At 34.0% G+C, this 19,164-nt stretch overlaps 1 protein-coding gene across 1 annotated transcript in view; it reads left to right on the top strand.

The window, feature by feature from the left end:
* Positions 1–18,036, top strand: part of LOC148282075 (solute carrier family 41 member 1) — a 52,121-nt gene extending 34,085 nt beyond the window's left edge. Inside the window, exons 5-10 of the mRNA XM_088225657.1 lie at positions 3,444–3,588; positions 8,297–8,443; positions 10,269–10,416; positions 14,711–14,916; positions 15,760–15,908; positions 17,382–18,036. Of these exons, the coding sequence (XP_088081783.1) occupies positions 3,444–3,588; positions 8,297–8,443; positions 10,269–10,416; positions 14,711–14,916; positions 15,760–15,908; positions 17,382–17,564 (978 nt within the window). The 3' untranslated portion in view covers positions 17,565–18,036. The remainder of the gene's footprint in view (positions 1–3,443; positions 3,589–8,296; positions 8,444–10,268; positions 10,417–14,710; positions 14,917–15,759; positions 15,909–17,381) is intronic.
* The last annotated feature ends 1,128 nt before the right edge of the window (positions 18,037–19,164 follow it).

Raw genomic sequence — 19,164 nt, 5'->3', positions numbered from 1 at the left:
AGCAAAATATTGTATGAAAGAGAGAGAAAGAAGATAAACTAAATCATAACGGGAATAGTTTTAAAAGAGGACTCGAAGTTAAATTTAATTGATTATTTATTATTTGACGTTTTTGATTAATGGCTTTACTAATTTCTAATCGTTCTAAATTATCTAAACGAAAACCATTTTTATTGACATGCAAAATTTCTACATTCTGGTTTATACAAATTTATAAACAAATAAGTGTAAAATGTCATACCACAAAGTGAAAAATGTTTTTGATAACAATAATATAGGATATTATTAATTCACAAATTAAACTGCTTCGTGAAACTGTCTAGCAAAACCATGGTCCAACCACCCCCACCCCCACCCCCAAAGGCTTACGCACTACCACCCTCCCCAGGATGGCTGTTTGCTTATAGCCACGACTCCTCAAGCGAAATAAAATAGATTGAGTTTTTCTACCGACATTTCTTGGTGGAACTGCATTTTAATTATAATAATGAAAATATGTAAAATAGATTTTTTTAGTCTCCCACCAGTCTGACGATGTCGGTTACGACGAAACCCAGTCACTGGTAACAATTTATACATAAAAGTGGAATAAAACTATTTACCTATTTTTATTATTTTAATTGAAATAAAATATTTAAAAGTGTGCTTTTATGTTCCGGATTACCTTAGACAGCGTCAGCATATACAGACCAATATACAGGACCAACCTGCCAATGGTTATGCCTGTTGAAAGGGCTATCTCTATGTTGAACGATATTACTTTGGACATTGTCATTTTTCACGTCTCTGAGGGAGTTTTTCGTTACAAGATTCTCTTACTTTTTTAACATATTATTCTCTGGATATTATTATTACTGATGTGTTATTTTTATATATACCTAATTTACCTTATTATTTAAATTATTTCTATTCGTATGAATTAAGATATTTCGTTTTGTAATGTACATATATATGAATAAATAAATTTGAAAAAAAAATATGTTGAAAAAGTTAAAGACCCTAATGTATGGGAGCGAAGTATGGAATTGGAAAAATTGTAATGAAAGTAGGGTAAATGCTGTCGAAATGCGATCCCTCAGGCAAATGTGTGGTAAAACGATGTATGATTGGTGCACAAATGTCGAGATCCGTGAACTGTGTAAGGCTGAGACATGCACTATCGACAGAATCAAGAAAGGGGCGCTCCGTTGGTTTGGACATGTAGAGCGAATGGACAACGAATGAACGGCTAAAAGGATCTACGATGCGAATGTTGATGGATACAGAAAACGAGGAAGGCTGAGAAAGACATGACAAGATCAAGTCCATTAAATACTTGAAGATGGACATGTCAAAAGTAGGAATAATCGGCGTGCATGCATGAGAAGATGTATGTATCCGTATGCAAAGATAAGAGTGATATGGCGTTCTATCCTCTCTGCCTACCCCTACGGGTAAACGGTGTGATAGTTCGTTTGTTTTGTTTGTTTGTTTGAAAAAAAAAGAATTATTTATTCTAGAGGGAGGGGAGTGGCCGCGGTGTTGCTATTTTTTTGCCTTCGCTTCTCTAAACTGTTGTTTTTTAAACGGTTTTACAAAACAGTTTAATTTTGAAACGGTAACTGTTACCGCTTCTCGTTTTAAATAACCAAAACGCCTATCTCTACGAGCAATGTTATGCCCTCAGACAACAAGAAGCACGACATCAGTATCAAACATTTCAATCTTATCTTTGTGAACAATAAATGTACACGTAATATTCTTTATAGCAATATTACTACGCATTAGTTTCTTATCAAACACAGCTTAAGCAATCAATCAAAAAATTATAATTCACAATCAAGATAACGCCTGCATCAACTTAAAGCGGTCTCTATGAACGTACGAATATTACAAAAATGCGTCTTTTCCCGGAATCCTAAATTATTAAAACAATTTTTTTAATGAAATCGATGTACGAGACATATTCAGAAAGTAAGAGTACTCAATATTTGCATTTAAAAAAAATACAGTACATTTTATTTATTTAATTTATTATAATTATACATTTTTACAATTTTTTAAATTTCAACTGTCATATTTTTACTAAAATCCCACCAAGCCACTTTCTGTATGCGGAAATACGAAAGAGCGTACAAAAAATCAAAAACAAGCCATTCACGGACATTATAGATCTATAGACAAAGACAATACAGAGAAACCGTCAAAATTAAAAGGCACAATACTGGACAAATTTGATCGACTCGGAGAAGAAAAACCCACGCCAACTATGGAATTCTGTAAAATCGCTTCTAGGTGATACAAAGCAACAAAATAACGGAGTTGACCATGATCCGGAAGATTTTGCGAGCTACTTCAGGGATAAAATTGAGAGTATTCGAGCCTCTACTTGTACCAACACTCCTCCTTCTTTTAGTTTAAATTTTGGAGAAATACTTGAACAATTTTCTAAAACAAATGTCACAGAGGTTACTAACATAATTTTAAGCTCTCCAAATAAACAGTGCTCCCTAGATCCCATCCCCACCTGGTTATTGAAAAAATGTATTACCCTTCTTTCTTTATATTTAACTCATATTTTCAATGAATCCATCAGCACGGGATAGGGTCCTAAATTATTTAAAGAAGCGATAGTTACTCCACTTTTAAAAAAACCTCAGTTGAAGTCTGAGGATCTTGCGAATTTTCGGCCAGTATCCAACCTGCCAATAATATCCAAAATTCTAGAAAAAATCATAGCTAAACAGATTTCAGTTCATATAAATGATTACAACTTACTTTCTAACTTCCAATCAGCTTATAGAAAATTCCACTGAATTGAAACGGGACTGTTAAAGATTCTATCGGATATAACTAGCCAATGAGTCTGAAAAATTAACGATACTTGCTCTCCTGGACATGAGTGCTGCATTTGACACAATTGACCATAGTTTTCTTATTGAAAGATTAGAAGTCACTATTGGAATTTCTGGGCTCACTAAGGCACGGATCCAATCTTATCTTTTGTAGCGAACGCAACCAGATCAAGTTGCGGGCAAAAAGTCTTCATTTACTCATCTCAAATCTGGCGTCCCACAAGGTTCCGTGCTTGGTCCAATGCTCTTCACACTGTTCATTAACGATGTGTCCAAAATTATACACTCATTCGGATTACTTTCTCACTGTTATGCGGATTACCAACAAACCTATTTTTACTGCTTTTGCCGCCGCCGGCCACTCTGCCTGGAACCAATTGCCTTCAAATTTACGAATCATCGACAGTCCTAGTCAGTTCAGATCCCAACTAAAATCCCACTTCATACTCTCAATTTTAAATCTGGAAATATAACAGACCACTTGAGTTTATTTAGAATGTAAGTTTAGGTATACAATTGTAAAGCGCCATTGAGGTGATTTTTTACAAAAATGGCGCTATATAAATCAGCCAAATACTATTATTATGAATATTTTATTATTGTCCCCAGGTTCAAGCCATTGTGGCCGCTATCGTCGTGGCGCTGTTCGCCATCACAGTCAGCGCGGTGGTCGACCACGAAGTGAACTTTGGTAATGCGCTGCTGCTCACCGCGTCGGCTGTCTTCACCGCCACGACAACATGCTTCGTTCTAGGTGACTATTATCCGCAATCGTACTTCATCACCGTCATTTCCCTGTTTGTACTCAGTGGTGCATGGGGCACTGCACCGCTGTGCCGAGAGCGGCATATTTCCAATCGTCATGTGACAGGAACAGTGAAATATTGCAGTGAACCTCCTGCCGTGAACTAAATACATGGAAATAGGATAAAAAATCAAGCCTAATGATGAATGTTTATAGGGTCAAAGCACCAATGAATGACCGTTTAAGGTTCCGCTTGTAGTGAAATCTACATATAAAGTATAAATTTCATTATTTAAGCGGAAAACAATAAAAAACACATGATTTTTTCTAAGTACTTTTACTTTTTTATTGAAATACGAGTATTACAATCATAATTAATATTTAAACTTATAATTAGAAATCAAACACTGATTTGAGTCTACTGAATACTTTATTTTATTTTTACAAATATAAACATATAAAAATAAAACTTCGTGACAATTTTTTCGCCTTATTAGGGCATTTTCAAACGAATGATAACATTTCATTCGTTTGAAAATGCCCTAATAAGGCGAAACAATTGTCACGAAGTTTTATTTTTATATGTTTATATTTGTAAAAATAAAATAAAGTATTCAGTAGACTCAAATCAGTGTTTGATTTCTAATTATAAGTTTAAATATGGAGTTCTACAAAATAAACACCAAATCAATCAATAATTAATATTACTCTAAAAAAAATAGCAGAATCACCAGTGAATGACCATTACTACCCCAGTAAAAATATTACCCAGATTTAGTTGCATCATAACATTATAAAACACCCTCACATATTAGAATTTGGATATATTCAAAGAATTGCATAAGAAATAGCATCAAATAAAACACTAACCACACCTTTCTTTATAAAAAACACCATCAATCTCAGAACAATCAGAGGGGGAGATTTAGCAAAATGTAAACTCTCGCCTTCAACACAGTAGCCAGCCAGGCTCATTATAGACCTGTGCCTCGATTATGACCGCTATCTTCATCTGTATATATCGAGACGGTATACTTAACTTCTGTACTATCTGTATCTTACCTCGGTATGTTCTACCTACTTGTCATATCGACATCATATGATCGAAACAAGCCAATGGAATGACCGCAAACAATTAGTCCGCGTTCCTTACGTCATTAACATTGAAAATAGTTCTCATTTATAGTTTAAATAGGCTTCTGTAATAAAGAGTGCTCACTTCAAATCGATTATAAATTCCAATAAATCCCAATGTAAGCAAAAAATGCTCGCTTGAACATGAATTTTGTATGACTTTGGGAAATTACCTAGACGGTACGCTTAACGATCATCTGTACGTATCTACCGATCGACTACAAATCCGGCTCTTTTATCGTCTCGATACATACACTCGGAAAGATAGTAAAACAAATGGAAAAAATATAATAACTAAATTATTTTTTTTGAGTGGGAACTTTCAAACGCATAGATAATTTAATTTGCTAATAGGACAGAACCTAGCGACATTATTTTCACATCTAGGCGTTCGTTTTATTAGAGGGACAGTTATTCCGGAATTTAATTCGACTTCAAAATTTACTTATTTCTTTCTCACATTTTTAATAGGCTTAAGAAAAAAAAATGCCAACCTCAAAACGATAATTTTTTTAATAAATCATAATTAAAGGAAAAATTGCTCGGTGGAACAAAATTTTTGACACTTTTAATGCGTAGATAAACGTATCGAGGGGTTCTAGACCCGTCGGTATAAACCGATGTACTTACATCAAGTTTTGATGGTGGGGGTATCGGTAGTGTACCTTTGTAATCGGTCGGGAGACTTTTATCTTCAACTATGACGTACGCTTCCCCTTGTTTCATATCGATGTACCTACCCAAAACTTAAAGGTGGGGGGGTCGGTAGTGTATCTATATAATCGCTAGATGGAATTTATCTTCAACTATACCGTCAAGGTGAAGGTATGACGTCTTTATCTTCCCATCATAATCGAGGCCCTGAGCATGGAGGGCGAGAACTATTCACGGGGACAAGTCACAATAGATCTTCACAGGTCGCAGGCAGTGACGTCAAGAGTTTGCATAGCACTGACCCTCGCCTAGAATAAGAATTGTAATATAAGCTAACTTAAGAAATAAAATAAAAAATATACAAAATTAAACACCGCTTCCTTCATATCCGACTACAGGAAGAACTTCCTAACTATTCGAGTTGTGGAGCGGTGGAATAACCTTCCCGAGAAGGTGATCAGTGCACGCTCGGTTAATGAGTTCAAAAAACACCTGGACAAACACATCAATTTACTATATTTTCCATGTTCAAAACAAGACAGCTAAATAGCTGCTAGTGTGTAAATAATAATATCAAACTAATGTTTCACATTGACCCTGCCAGGAGTTGAACCTCGATCGTGGTTAGCGAATGCGCCATCTTCTAAACTACGAGGCAGACTAGTCTCCGCTACATTTTTTTTTCAGAATTTTTACCTGAGAGTAGTTTTCTGTCATTAGTAAACGGCCTTTTATTTATTTATTTATTTTATTTATTTATTTTATTTAGAAAACATACAGTCATACAAAATAAGTACTAAGAACAACAATTTTTTAACATAAAAAGACCAATTAAGTTTTCATAAATTAAAAAGATATAAACATTAAATATGACAAAAAATAAAAAATAAATAAGAATTTTAAGTGAGAAAACGATAATTGTTGACATTTGCGTTTTCCATGGAGGTAATAAATTAAAATAAATAAAAATACCGAATGTACACTCCGAGCCATCCACGCACACACATGAACGCACATATAAAACATACACAAACATATACATTACATGTGGCACATATACATAGCATAAACCACTCAAGATGTACATTCAGCAACTATCCCAAATAATCGACCCCATGAAGAAATTTTCTGTACAAATGCAACGAGAACATGAGAACATTGTGTATTTTCTAATTTTTTGTAGTTTCGAGAGAATTAATTCAAAAAATAATAATTGCAAAATGTGACTACTTATTTGTATTGATTGTTCACTGAGTGTTTTTTAAAAATTTATATTGTAAATTGAAAACCAAGGATCAAAGTAGCTTGAATGATGTCAAAATGCAATCTCTCGGACGAGTGTGTGTTAACCCGCCTGTTCCTGTGACAAAAATGACAATATCAGACATAAGGCTTTCATACAGCTCACAGTAAAGCAGCAAATTAAATATAATGTAGCAATTTTTATGCATAAAATAATTAAGGGGATGAATAAAATAAAAACAATAATAAAATTTAACCAACAATGTCATACATATGAAACAAGGGGTAAAAAAAAGATAAGATTACCAATGAGGAGAAAAACAGAATCTCAAAACTCATTGTACAAGGGATTGAAGCTGTACAATGAGTTACCTGAAGAAATAAAGGAGATCGAAAAGATTGAAGTATTTAAAATGAATTTGAAAAAATATGTTATTGAGAAATTTCGATAAAAAAATTGTAATGTTATTAAAAGTTTATATTCGTTTTTAAGATGTTATGAACTAAATTAATAAAGCATAAATAAATAAATAATACAATTTACCAAACTAAAAGGGGTGGAAGCAGTAGAATTATATTACAGATTTACATGATTTAAATTTTAAAAAGTAACACGTTTATTGAAAAATACAAAGTTTTTTTAGTATGAGTGAAACAGATAGGAAAACCCTCGGTCTTTAAAATAGTTTTGTGATATGTGGAGAGTGTTTTTTATAGAAGGACATGTCGAAAGTCGGAATAATGAGGAACTTCAGCCTTTCGGGAAATTGGATACAAAAAATGTTTTCTTACGCGGGGTAAAAATTAGAGCATTTAATTTTACGGCAAAGTTTCTTGAGAATTTACGGAAAAATTAATAAAAAATATTTTGTTAAAAACGCACTACTTTGAATGACGCCACTGGTTCATGTGAATCAACCTATGATCTGAGAGTTATGGAAGATTTCCGGTCTGCTTGTCGCTTCTGGACCAATGGGAAGAACTGAATGAGAATAAGCGGAAACGAACCTCTGACGTTACACGCGGAGTTATTTCAAAAATACAAAACTTAAAAAAATCGTAGCGCTAATAATACGATGTACAAAAATTTTAATAAAAAAAAATTGACTTAGTTTAATAGTCTATAATTTTAAAAAAAATAAAAAAAACACTGAACCTTCTCATTGGCACGCACGCTTGAGTAGATGTAAGCACCAGTTTGACATAAACTACTTGACTAAAATTGAGACCTTAAAAATTGTGCACAAAATAACACTGGGAAACATACAAGACGACGACATAATATTAGTCAAAAATGCTGACATACATAAATATAACACCAGACAACAAAAACACTATCATATTGAAAAAGCAAAGACAAACACAGGACAGTCAAAAATACTACATAATGGACTTAAACACTACAACGACCTACCTTACTACTTGAAAACTTTTAATGGAGACAAATTTAAAATCAATCTGAAAAAGCACATGATGACTGAACTAAATAGACTGGACGAGACATAAAATGACTAGACAATATTAAATTTCTAATGTAACCCTAACGGGTTTTTTAAAATTGTAAATAAATAAAAATAAAAAAAAAGAATCCAGAGAAAGCGAGGTCTGAAAGGAATGAAATGAAACAAATCGTTCCATGAAGACACCAAACTGTATTTTTTAAATGTAATGTTTGTTATTTTTTTAGATTTTGTTCTGGTTTCCGTCATCATCATTTCCCACAAGTTCAAGATGAACCCGGACAACCTCGCCACGCCCCTCGCTGCTTCCATTGGAGATGTCGTCTCCATAACCGTCCTCTCCATAACTGCTTCGTATCTCTACAGAAACATTGGTAACGTCCTAATATTATTCAACGCTCACAAAATACCACTTCTTCGTCAGCATCATTTTTTTTTTTTGTACAAATTGCTCAACATTTTTATACATATGCATTTTTTTTATTACGAAAAATTTACGTACTACATAAAATCGTAAAAGTGACATTTTTCTTTTGAGCCTGACAATTTATTTTTTGCTGTTAGAGCAATCTAAATATAATAATAAACCGGGGTGTGGTCCCGTGGCTAGTGTCGCGGACCCGGGGATCAGAGGTCCAAACTTCGCACCTCGCTGTACCACAACTTAGTTTTGATTTTATAATAAACTAGCGGACCCGACAGACGTCCTACCCAAACGTTGACAAAAATATTTTCATTGATAAGTAGGTACCTAGATACTTATTTGTGATTAAATTCCAAAACTAAAAATTGACAATATTCAAAAAATATTTAATTTAAGTAGGTACTTGTTTATGTATTCCAAAACATAAAATAAATATTTTTTCAAATATGGCATTCTTTTTGCAAACGTCAAACTCCGGTCGTCTCACCAACAAAGGGGTGTACTTATGTGGAAATACGATTTTTAAAAATGCATTAAATTTAATATTATTTTAGCGCTACCAAAAATCAAATAAAACGAAATAAATGGGTAGAAATTATAAGGAATTTAAGGAAAGAATCTGATTGAGATCCACAAAAAACAAATGCTGTTTGTAAACATTAAAAAAAACTTTTTGTATTCACGAAAAAACAATATCTTTCCATTTTTTTGCAAATGCATTCTCCTCGAATACAACCCTGGTAGATCGATAAATAAAACATTTATGCTCCTAACTTCTTTTTTACATATTGGATTGAAGATTTTAATATCTACAAACACGCACAGCGCAAAGATCTATATTTTTCTGAAAACCGCTCTTAAATCGGTTAAGCCGTTTAGGAGGAGTACGGTGACATCGCGCGTACAGAGGAATTATATATATAAAAATTAATAAATATTTGTTTAAAAAGAAACTGTCACTCAGAATAACGCTTCCAAAACCACATTTCTATAATATATTACATATCCCGGTGGCCTCCGTGGTGTAGTGGTTAAGACGCTAGACTTACGCATGCAGGGTTCCGGGTTCGATTCCTGGTGAGAACACAAAAATAAATGTAATTAAAGCTACTTTTTCTGCCATTATTTTTTTTAACTACACCACAAACCAATTACTCACTTTTTTCTGTTTTCTCAGAAAGCTATTTTTGTTGCCTGCATGCCAGAATTGTTTTTTACTACACCACTATTGCCATCTAGCGGCCGACCTGTGAAATGTTGAAATCTAATTTTAACTAATATTTGAACCATTACTATCTCAAATCAACTCGCTCACGAACTTTTTGCTTCGGCAGTACATATATTTTTTTGAAAAATTTCGCTAGTGGGCAAAATAATCCCGTACAGGACAGACGCAATCAATCATTTCTAGAGTAATAAAATAATAAATAGGTATTTGTGTTTCATGTTTTGATATTGTTATTAAATCATGTTTCTGATCCTACATTTGTGGTGATATACTCATGTGCCTGTGTCAACTAATTGCTTGTCCCGTTTCAACACAGGACTTTTAGTCCCACGGAGTTGGGACTAACGTCTCAAATTATATGCAATAAACTTATGAATGTAAATAAATAAATTGTTGATTTGAATTATTTAAGCATCATTCAATGAAAAACATGTATCAAAATAGGTTCTGCCTAAACACAGGAAGTTCCCAGCTAGTCGGGACCTGAAACGAAGAATCTCTATTCCTTATGAAATAGTGAAGTAAATAAAGTGGTCTTTTTTTTCAGAGGAGAGCATTTGGCTGCCGTGTGTGGTGATCGGTATCTACCTCCTCATCCTTCCCATGTGGGTGTACATCGTGTTATACAACAAGTACACCCGGCCCGTCCTCACTACCGGGTGGACTCCTGTCATCTCCGCACTCTTCATCAGCGGGTAAGCGTGCCCTGAGCTTTTTTTTTTAAATATATATTTGGACCCCTGTATTACGTGTCGTGTACAAGGCTAAGATACTCGGAAAAAATCGTTTTTGTTTGTCTTGGAAAGGGGATGTTCGATCACTGATTTTGGTTTATTACCTTTATGAGTCCAATCACCATTATTGCAAAGTTCGAGAACAATGGCGCGTGATAACTACTTTTAACTACAGTGTGGATATCTGTTAAGGATATTCCATCTTTCCTGCATTCTGATTCAGGATTATGGCGTTGTAAACTGAAAGATGGGCACTGAAATAACAGATGTTCGATACTCTGAAGAAATATCATCGCATGGACAATAGTCATCATTCCTTAATTTAAACCTATATAGGTAACTTCTCATAGCTCCGTGTCCGGTAAAAATTTGGGTCGTTTCGAAAGTACTTTGAGGATGACGACGGAAGTTTGCTGCATCAGCGTTGGGAAAAATATTGTTAAAAATATTATTTCGACAGCATTGATGCATAAAAACAGACAAAAAAATCAAAACCATATTTATGGCTTGACCACTTGGCACTCCAATTGCAGCGTATTTAGATTGTTTTGTTATACGGGTGGTAAGGTGATGAGTCTTACGCTTCAGCGCTGCGATTACAAACGTTATCTTCATCGGTACATATTGAGACGGAATAAAGTCAAATCGATATTTTTGTTTGAAAATTTAAAGTATCGTCGTTGGTAACCTGCAGTTGAACATGTTTAGAAAAAAACAGTTATTACATATTCTATTTTCCATTCAGAAAACTTAATTTTAATTTGTTGATAAAATTGAAGATAAATGTAAACTTCACATTGGTCCCTGGTACCATAGTCTAGAAATGTAGAAATATTACAATGCAGACACACCTTTAAAACCAATATTCCACTTTCATTCGGCCGGGAATTGAACCCAGGACCTCACGAATAGTAGGCGAACGCGCCAAGCACAACACAACGTGGAGGATTTATCTCCACTCGATTTCCTTACCCGAGAGCATACATCGAGCGGAAAACGCCCGTCCAGGGTTTTATTTCTATTTCACACAGATATTCCTCATTCCCCTGGACAAAGTTTTTTGTGTACATATTTCTAATTAATTCATCAGTAAAATAGCTAAAACTGATTTGGGTGCATTTAAACAAAAGTGTATCTGCTTAATCCTGATTGATTTAATTATTATTATCATTAGCAAAGCCATGTTTGACATTCCATACTTATCTTAAGCCTTTTAATTTTATAAGAAATTATTAATCAGAGCTGGAATTATCCGACCATTTAACCTCAACAATTCCTTGCACATGTACGTCAAACTTGGCATCAATGTTCTAATGTAAACTATTGGTTTTGACTTAGTTTCTTAAGTTCACTAAGCAGAGCTGTGCGAGTTTTTTTAGCACTTTTATTTTTAGAAACGATAGAAATATTTTGTATCAATTTGGGTTCTCTCTCAAAATGCAAAAAACATTCTGTGTTAAAAAAATTAACGAAACATCTGGATTGCATCGAACACAATATTGTAAAACATGATTTGTATATTTTACAATATTGTGCTCTTAAACAATCCAAATGTTTAATTAATTTTGAACCTTTACCTTGCTGTCCCAAAGACATCCACGCGTTACGGTGCTGTGTAATTATTACACATGCAAGAAATGAGAGATTTGAAAGCGGAAAAATATAATATTCAAATACATTTGTTGAAGTAAAAAGTGATGATATGTTTTATCCAATTGCTAAAAACATGAAAAAACCATTGGTTTATGCGCCCGGCGCAGGCGAAAGAACCGCCTCTGACGAAAGTCGGATAGTTACTAACTGGCGTCTGGGTCGTCTGGGAGAAGTACTAGAAACTTTGCTGTTTGCACGTGACGCGTGAAATTGTTCCTATCGCTCCCGAATATTCCTGTATTATCGAGAGTGAGACGTAAAGAATGCGTGAGACAATTATATATTAGGATAACTTTTTAGCTACGTCCTTGGCAAAAATATATTTTTAGGCGCTGTAAAAATTAGAGCTTTAAATTGTACCGCAAAGTTTCTTGAAAATATATAAAAAAAAATATTTTTTTAAATAAAAATTAAATACTTTGCATAACGTCACTAGTTCTTCCAAATCAACCAATAATAAGAGAGTTGTGATAGATTCCTATTTTACGGTAAGTCAACTGACGAATCAGTAAAACTCATCGAGAAGAGGGGGAAAATTAGAAGTAATTAAAAAAATACACAACTTTAAAAAAATCATACCGCTGATAATAAAGCGGCCTCCGTGGTGTAGTGGTTAAAATGCTTGACTTACACACGGAAGGTTCTGGGTTCGATTCCCGGTGAGAACATAAAAATTAAATGTGATTTTTCTCAAGCCCGGGAGTAATGTGCTGTAAGTCACCATTGTAATTGGACCTCAAGGGCTGTTGCGTGCAAAAAAAAATCGATGCGTAAAAATTCAAGTATACTATTTTTGGCTTAGTTAAATAGTCTATTTACAGATATATTTTTTTAAAACCACTCTCATTGGTCACCTCCAAATTTTTGTATCATTTTGCACAAGCATTAAAGTTTCAAATAATATAAATATTGCTAGGAAGATTTTTACCGATAACTTTAATTGGATTTTTACGTGCTTTGATACAGAGTAATATAATTGTATCTGGTGGATCTTTTGATAATTCTCCTTTCCTAATCTCACAAATTAACTTATTATATGATAACCGTCAAATTTGGATGTAACATTAAGTGCAATAAATGTAAATGTGGCGGAAGGAAAAACTGATAACTGGCACAGTTGTAAATAACAATTATTTATTTTGTAAAAATTAATCCAATAAAGTAAGCGTTAATTTTATTTATTGTAGAAATCCTACAGCCTTCGACAAAACTATCGAGTTGAAAAACAAAACCAGTCTCAGTTTTTTTTAGTTACAGAAGGGGTTTGACAATATCGTGATATATACAGTAAAACGTCGTTTTTACGTTTCTCAATTTTACGTTTTCCCGCTTCTTACGCCGAAATGTTCAAGTCCCATTTTTTTACATACCGTCTCATTTAAATATTCCCCCAATTAACGTTTTTGACGTTTTCCATAACCCCGGTTTTACGTTGAAATTTTTTCGAAACTCATTCGATCTGTCAAAAGACGCCGAGCCGTGCGCCGCCGCATTTGCCTAAAATCTTGAATAAAATGAAGGTTAATAAAAAAATGTGTAAATTGTTATCTCAAAATAAATACAAAGTAGGTGCAGTGTAATTGACCATTTTGTGTAAGTGTCTAATTTTGACATTTTACTAAATTGTGACCTGCGGTTGACGCATTTTAGGAAGAATAAAGTCTTTACTTTTTAATTTTAAAATATCCGTTAAATGTCAAATAAAATTTGTTTTATATTTTAAGTTCAAAGTTCATTAATTCAATTTCTCTTATTAAATGACCCTTTACTTATCTACTCTGTTGTGTTAATCAATATTTCCGCGTGCACAATAAAATTTTAGAGGAATTAACAGATTGCTTTTTTTACCTTACATTTGTGTTATGATTATATTTTTCCCATCGTGCAACATTACGCGGCGACATCACGAATGCGCGCGGTGAAAGTGGGGCATAGTGGGGGGATTTTCGGGCACAGTCCGATGTATTCAAATATTTATTTATGCTTTATTAAGTTACTTCATAACATCTTAAGAACTAATATATACTTTTCATTACATTACATTTTTTTTATCAAAACTTCTCCCATAACATACTTTTTCAAATTAATTTTAAATATTTAGATCTTTTCTATCTCCTTTATTCCTTAAGGTAACTTATTGTACAGCTTTAATCCCTTGTACAATGAGTTTTGAGATTCTGTTTTTCTCCTCATTGGTAATCTTATCTCTTTTTTACCCCTTGTTTCATATGTATGACATTGTTGGTTAAATTTTATTATTGTTTTTATTTTATTCATCCCCTTAATTATTTTATGTATAAAAATTGCTACACAATTTCTTTGTGCATTCTTTCTACATTAGAAGAGATATTTCTTTTGAGTATAATCCTCGTCGCCTTATTTTGAAGAATTTGTATTTTTTTAATTTCTCCTTCATTAGATAAAAAAAAGATATAAGCACAGTAAATATGATTCTAGGCTCCTTCTAGACTATTCTTAATTCTATGATTACAGTATTACCAAAGTTATGTCCGTTGGCCTTCTTCAATGTGATTATTTTGACTTTAAACATTGACCATTCTTGACTTTATTTTCTATCAATGAATGTTATATTTCTTTCCAGACTCGGAGGTCTTGTGCTGGACCAGGCTGTAGACAGGTTCGAAGGTTTTGTAGTGTTCCAGCCCATTGTGAATGGGATCGGTGGTAACCTGGTATCTGTACTGGCTTCCCGAGTCTCCACAATGCTGCACCGAGGGTCTCTGCCTGGCCTGTTGCCAGAGGGATCTAAAATCCTCGAGTGGCCGTGGAAGGTGCTCTTCTATGGAAGTAAGTTAGCATTTGAACTTGTGACGTAGTTCAAAGTACATAGTTCAATTTTAATAATTTTTTCGTACATTTTCGAAAAACTTGGCCGTACAATGAAATGATTCAATTTTTACCGCATGAAAAAAAACATCTTTATATATATAATTCTTCTGTACGTGTGAGCCACTGAACTCCTCTTAAATGGCTTAACCGATTTACCTGCGGTTTTCATCGAAATGTAGATCTTTGCGCTGCGCGTGTTGAAGTTATTAAAATTTTCAATCGAATCTGTAAAAAAAAAGTAAGAAGCATAAATATTTTTTTCATTGACCTACTAGGGTTGCATTTGACGAGAATGCATTTAAAAAAAAATGGAAGGATGTAGATTTTTTATGGATCCCAAACAGATTCTTTTCTTACATTACTTATAATTTCTTCGCATTTGTTTCTTTCCAATAGATTTTTCGTAATACTAAAATAATATTAGCTGACATTGAATTTATTTTTAAATACCGCATTCATGAATAAAGTGCAACCCTGTCTCACCAGAGAAGAGCCGAGTTTGACATTTGCTAAAAGAATTCTATATTTGAAAATGAATTATTTTTTGTTTTGGAACTCAACCATAAACAAGTATCTAGGTACCTACTTAAATTCAATATTTGAATATTAAGATTTTTAGTTTTGGAATTCAATCATAAACACGTACCTAGATACCTACTTATCAATGAAAAGTCTTTTTCCAAGCTAATTTAAAATAAACCTTCACTCTAGAGCCGTAATCCGGGGAGAAAATACGGGAGTAAAATTTCATGAAGAAAGTTAGACCGATGATCCTCTTAATGTGATTCTTTAATATTGCAGCATATACAGCTAAGACCGCCCGGCTTCTGATCTTCTTAGCAGTGGTGGGACAGGTGGTCTTCATGTTCGCAGCCGACTACATGTTCATGTCCAAGGTGACCATTACCTTTTCCTTCGCAGTGGCCTATCTCACCTGCTCCACATTACAGGTAATCTCATCGTATACCCTAGACACATTTGTTTACTATGTGAAATTTTGTTAATGTAAAAAAAAATATTAATTGTAAACCAAATAAAACTTCCAAAGAACTTAAAATAAAGCTGCTGAACAATCCGATACCCGATGTCCAGTAATAGAAAGGACAAATTCCATAAAATATCTGGGAATTACCATTGATCCATTTCTTAGATGGAAAGAACACATTGATATCACCGCAGACCAAATACAAAAACAGTCTACTTTGCGCTACACTCTCGTATCTGATGGCAAAACGATGCATTTATAGATACAACATTTTACCGTAATTCGGCTCAAAATATTCTACTCTCTGAAATCTATGGTGTGGTATTTAAGATTATTTTTCATGAGGCTTCCTAGTCAATCGGCAACTTGATGTAAATATAGAAATGTTGGTGAGAAAACGAATTCCCACGCGGATGCGGGGCGAGAAATGCGGGGGGCGAAGCCCTCGGGCTTCTACAATATTATTGAGCGGAGTAGACTGTATTTTAATTTTAATGAAACAAGTGAATATCCTCGATATGCGGTATGCAGTGTCAATCGGTCACAACCCCAACGAATGAGATTGATTAGGAATGGATGCCACTAACCCGGTTCGTTCTTGATGGAATTGGGGTGGTCCGGCTGGTCAATTAGGAGCGGCACCAACACTGGGACAGGTCTCCGATCTGGAGCTGAACACTGGTGGTTAGTGGAAACAAAGTCTACGATGCGGCACACGTTTAACAAAATAAACACGCGATTCACAACACGAGGTCTTATTGTGGCGGATGATCAAAGGATACTAAGGTGGGAAGTGAACAGCGGTTGTGGGTACAAAGGATGTTGAAGTTGTGACAATATTTTAACAATGCATACCCACATAATTCGCAACCAAATGTTCTGATTTGAATGCCATAAAACATTTTAAAAGCAATTATCTCAGTTTCAGCTTTTTTGGGATGCATCATTTTGCCATAAGATGAGCAAAGGGTGTATACCAAAGTATAATAGAGTATGGAATTATTTTTGGTTTTAAAACCACACTAAATCCCCTAAAAGTAGCTCAATGAAGAATCCTTAAGACAATGTTATAGATGCCAATAGTCACAAGCTTGGTATATGTGTTCCGTACAGCGGCTGTTTTGGATGGTCTCCAAATTTTTTAATAGTTTTTATATGTTATTGGTACAAACGCAAGGCCTAAACCATAGCTAGAAACATAGGAACCCGGAGAGCCATTAAGGAACTGCATCCAGTACCTAGAATGAGAACATCATATGCTCGAGGTTTCCATTTATATCTTGGACCTGAATCCTTTAATAGTCTGCCAGAAAATTGTAATTTAGTAACATGTAAACAGTAAAATAAGATGTGAATATCCAAAAGCTTCACCTATTTACTATTTGACTTAACAGATGCTTAGCTGTGGCCCTTATTAATGTATGCATTTTTCCCCCAGGTTATGGTGCTGTTATACATAGCCCACGTGATAGTGCACAAGATGTGGAAAAGCAAAATGGACCCTGACAACTCGGCCATTCCCTACCTGACCTCTTTGGGAGACCTGCTCGGCTCCGTGTTCCTCGGCCTCTCCTTCTTCATCCTGCTCGTGCTCGGCAACGAGTACGGCAGCGAGAACTAGCCCCGACACCCGCCCTCGCCATACTCGTGTGCTCAGTACTACTAACGTTGATATTATAGTCATGTATTTTAACGGATGTCGCAAAACGGATAGTTTAATTTTACTGTATTATTTATCGATCGTCCAGTTCATTGGTCAGATAAATAGGCATTTGAGTTGAGTATAGTCTAATAAAATCTTTGATGGCCTAACCTAACGCATAAATTTAATAGGTAACAGAAGGTTTACAAATAAAATATCTGTACTAACACAAAAGAAAGATGCGTGGTTACATGATTAACCGACAGGCGCTTGTATATTTCAAAAAGGTTTTATACATTCTAATAAACCGTAGTAGAATTCTCCTTTTTGTTGGCCATGCAATGCAATGTGAGAGAGTCTGGGTGGCTCCATTCTCCTCATATTTGCATACCAATGTCTTCTCTGTTGCCTCCCTCACCAAACGACATCTTCGATCTCGCATATTGAAAAACTTTTATAGAATTTTGGGCCTAATTATGACGAGAACATTTATGTTCTGCATTGAAGCGAACATTTGCCCGTGTACCCAATCACCATTGGTTATTTGAATTTTTATTTTCTCTTTATCTCTGAATCTATGGTTTGGAGGTGTCTTACTAATGCACTAGACGATTGTTATGTTACTATATTAGCGCATGCCAGTTGGAAAACAATTTGAGACTAGATCTTGTATATTTCACTTAATCAATTTGTTGTTCTGAAATCTTTAATTAGAAGATTTTTTAGATTCAAAATTCTTCTTGGTTGATTTTCATAAATGAAAATTAAATGAGAGCCATCATTCTTTCTGGCATTTTTTTCAAGGCGGCTAAAGTTTATCGTAAGTTATAATATATATAAATTTATGTCAAACATCATAGCCGAATTTACATATATTTATATGCAAATGAAGTGGATTACATAATTTTGCATTATTTAGAGAAAGTACGCTGTTTAATTTTGCAAATATAATATTTTTACTTAATTTGATTACAACCAAATTACAATCAGTTTTGAAGTATGATTTTGTCACTTCCACTTATTCATTTGACCAATTAGCGCTTCCATCTTCTAAACGGTCTGATAATACTGTCGGCGAATGTGTCAATAGGCCAAATTTAATAATGCAAGAGAAATATAATATTTTTCTTGGGTTACATATGTATCTAAAGTTTTTTTTAAAAATTCAAAAAGAGTAATACTTAATTCCATAAATTTGGTATAACTGGTGACCGATTTCATTGATTTTGCGACATCTTTGAGACTGGTATTTTTATTATAAAATAAAATGTGTTTGCACATAAACAGTTAGCATTGAGAATTAGAGAATCTCGAAGATGACGCGAAAGCGCTGAAACTGGTGACTGGTTATTTAGAATTTGTGGAGTCAATCATTCATCTTTTATTTCCATAATATATTACAACAAATTTTCACCAAGAACTTTCATCAGCAAACTTGAATTGTATCTAAATATTTTTATTCCGTGGAGTTTTTATAAATGGGATACTTTAAAATTTTTGATAATATTACTTATAATCGTATTATTTTTACAATTTTAATTAACTGTGTTAATTTAGAAATCTTGCCTCTTGAAATCCA

The sequence above is a fragment of the Micrasema longulum genome, unplaced genomic scaffold (genome assembly GCF_059751315.1).
Source record: "Micrasema longulum isolate JH-2025_06_02 unplaced genomic scaffold, ASM5975131v1 h1tg000378l, whole genome shotgun sequence".
In the NCBI taxonomy this organism is placed as follows: domain Eukaryota; kingdom Metazoa; phylum Arthropoda; class Insecta; order Trichoptera; family Brachycentridae; genus Micrasema; species Micrasema longulum.
The sequence above is the reverse complement of the archived record's forward strand: the minus strand, read 5'-3'. Positions and strand labels throughout refer to the sequence as shown.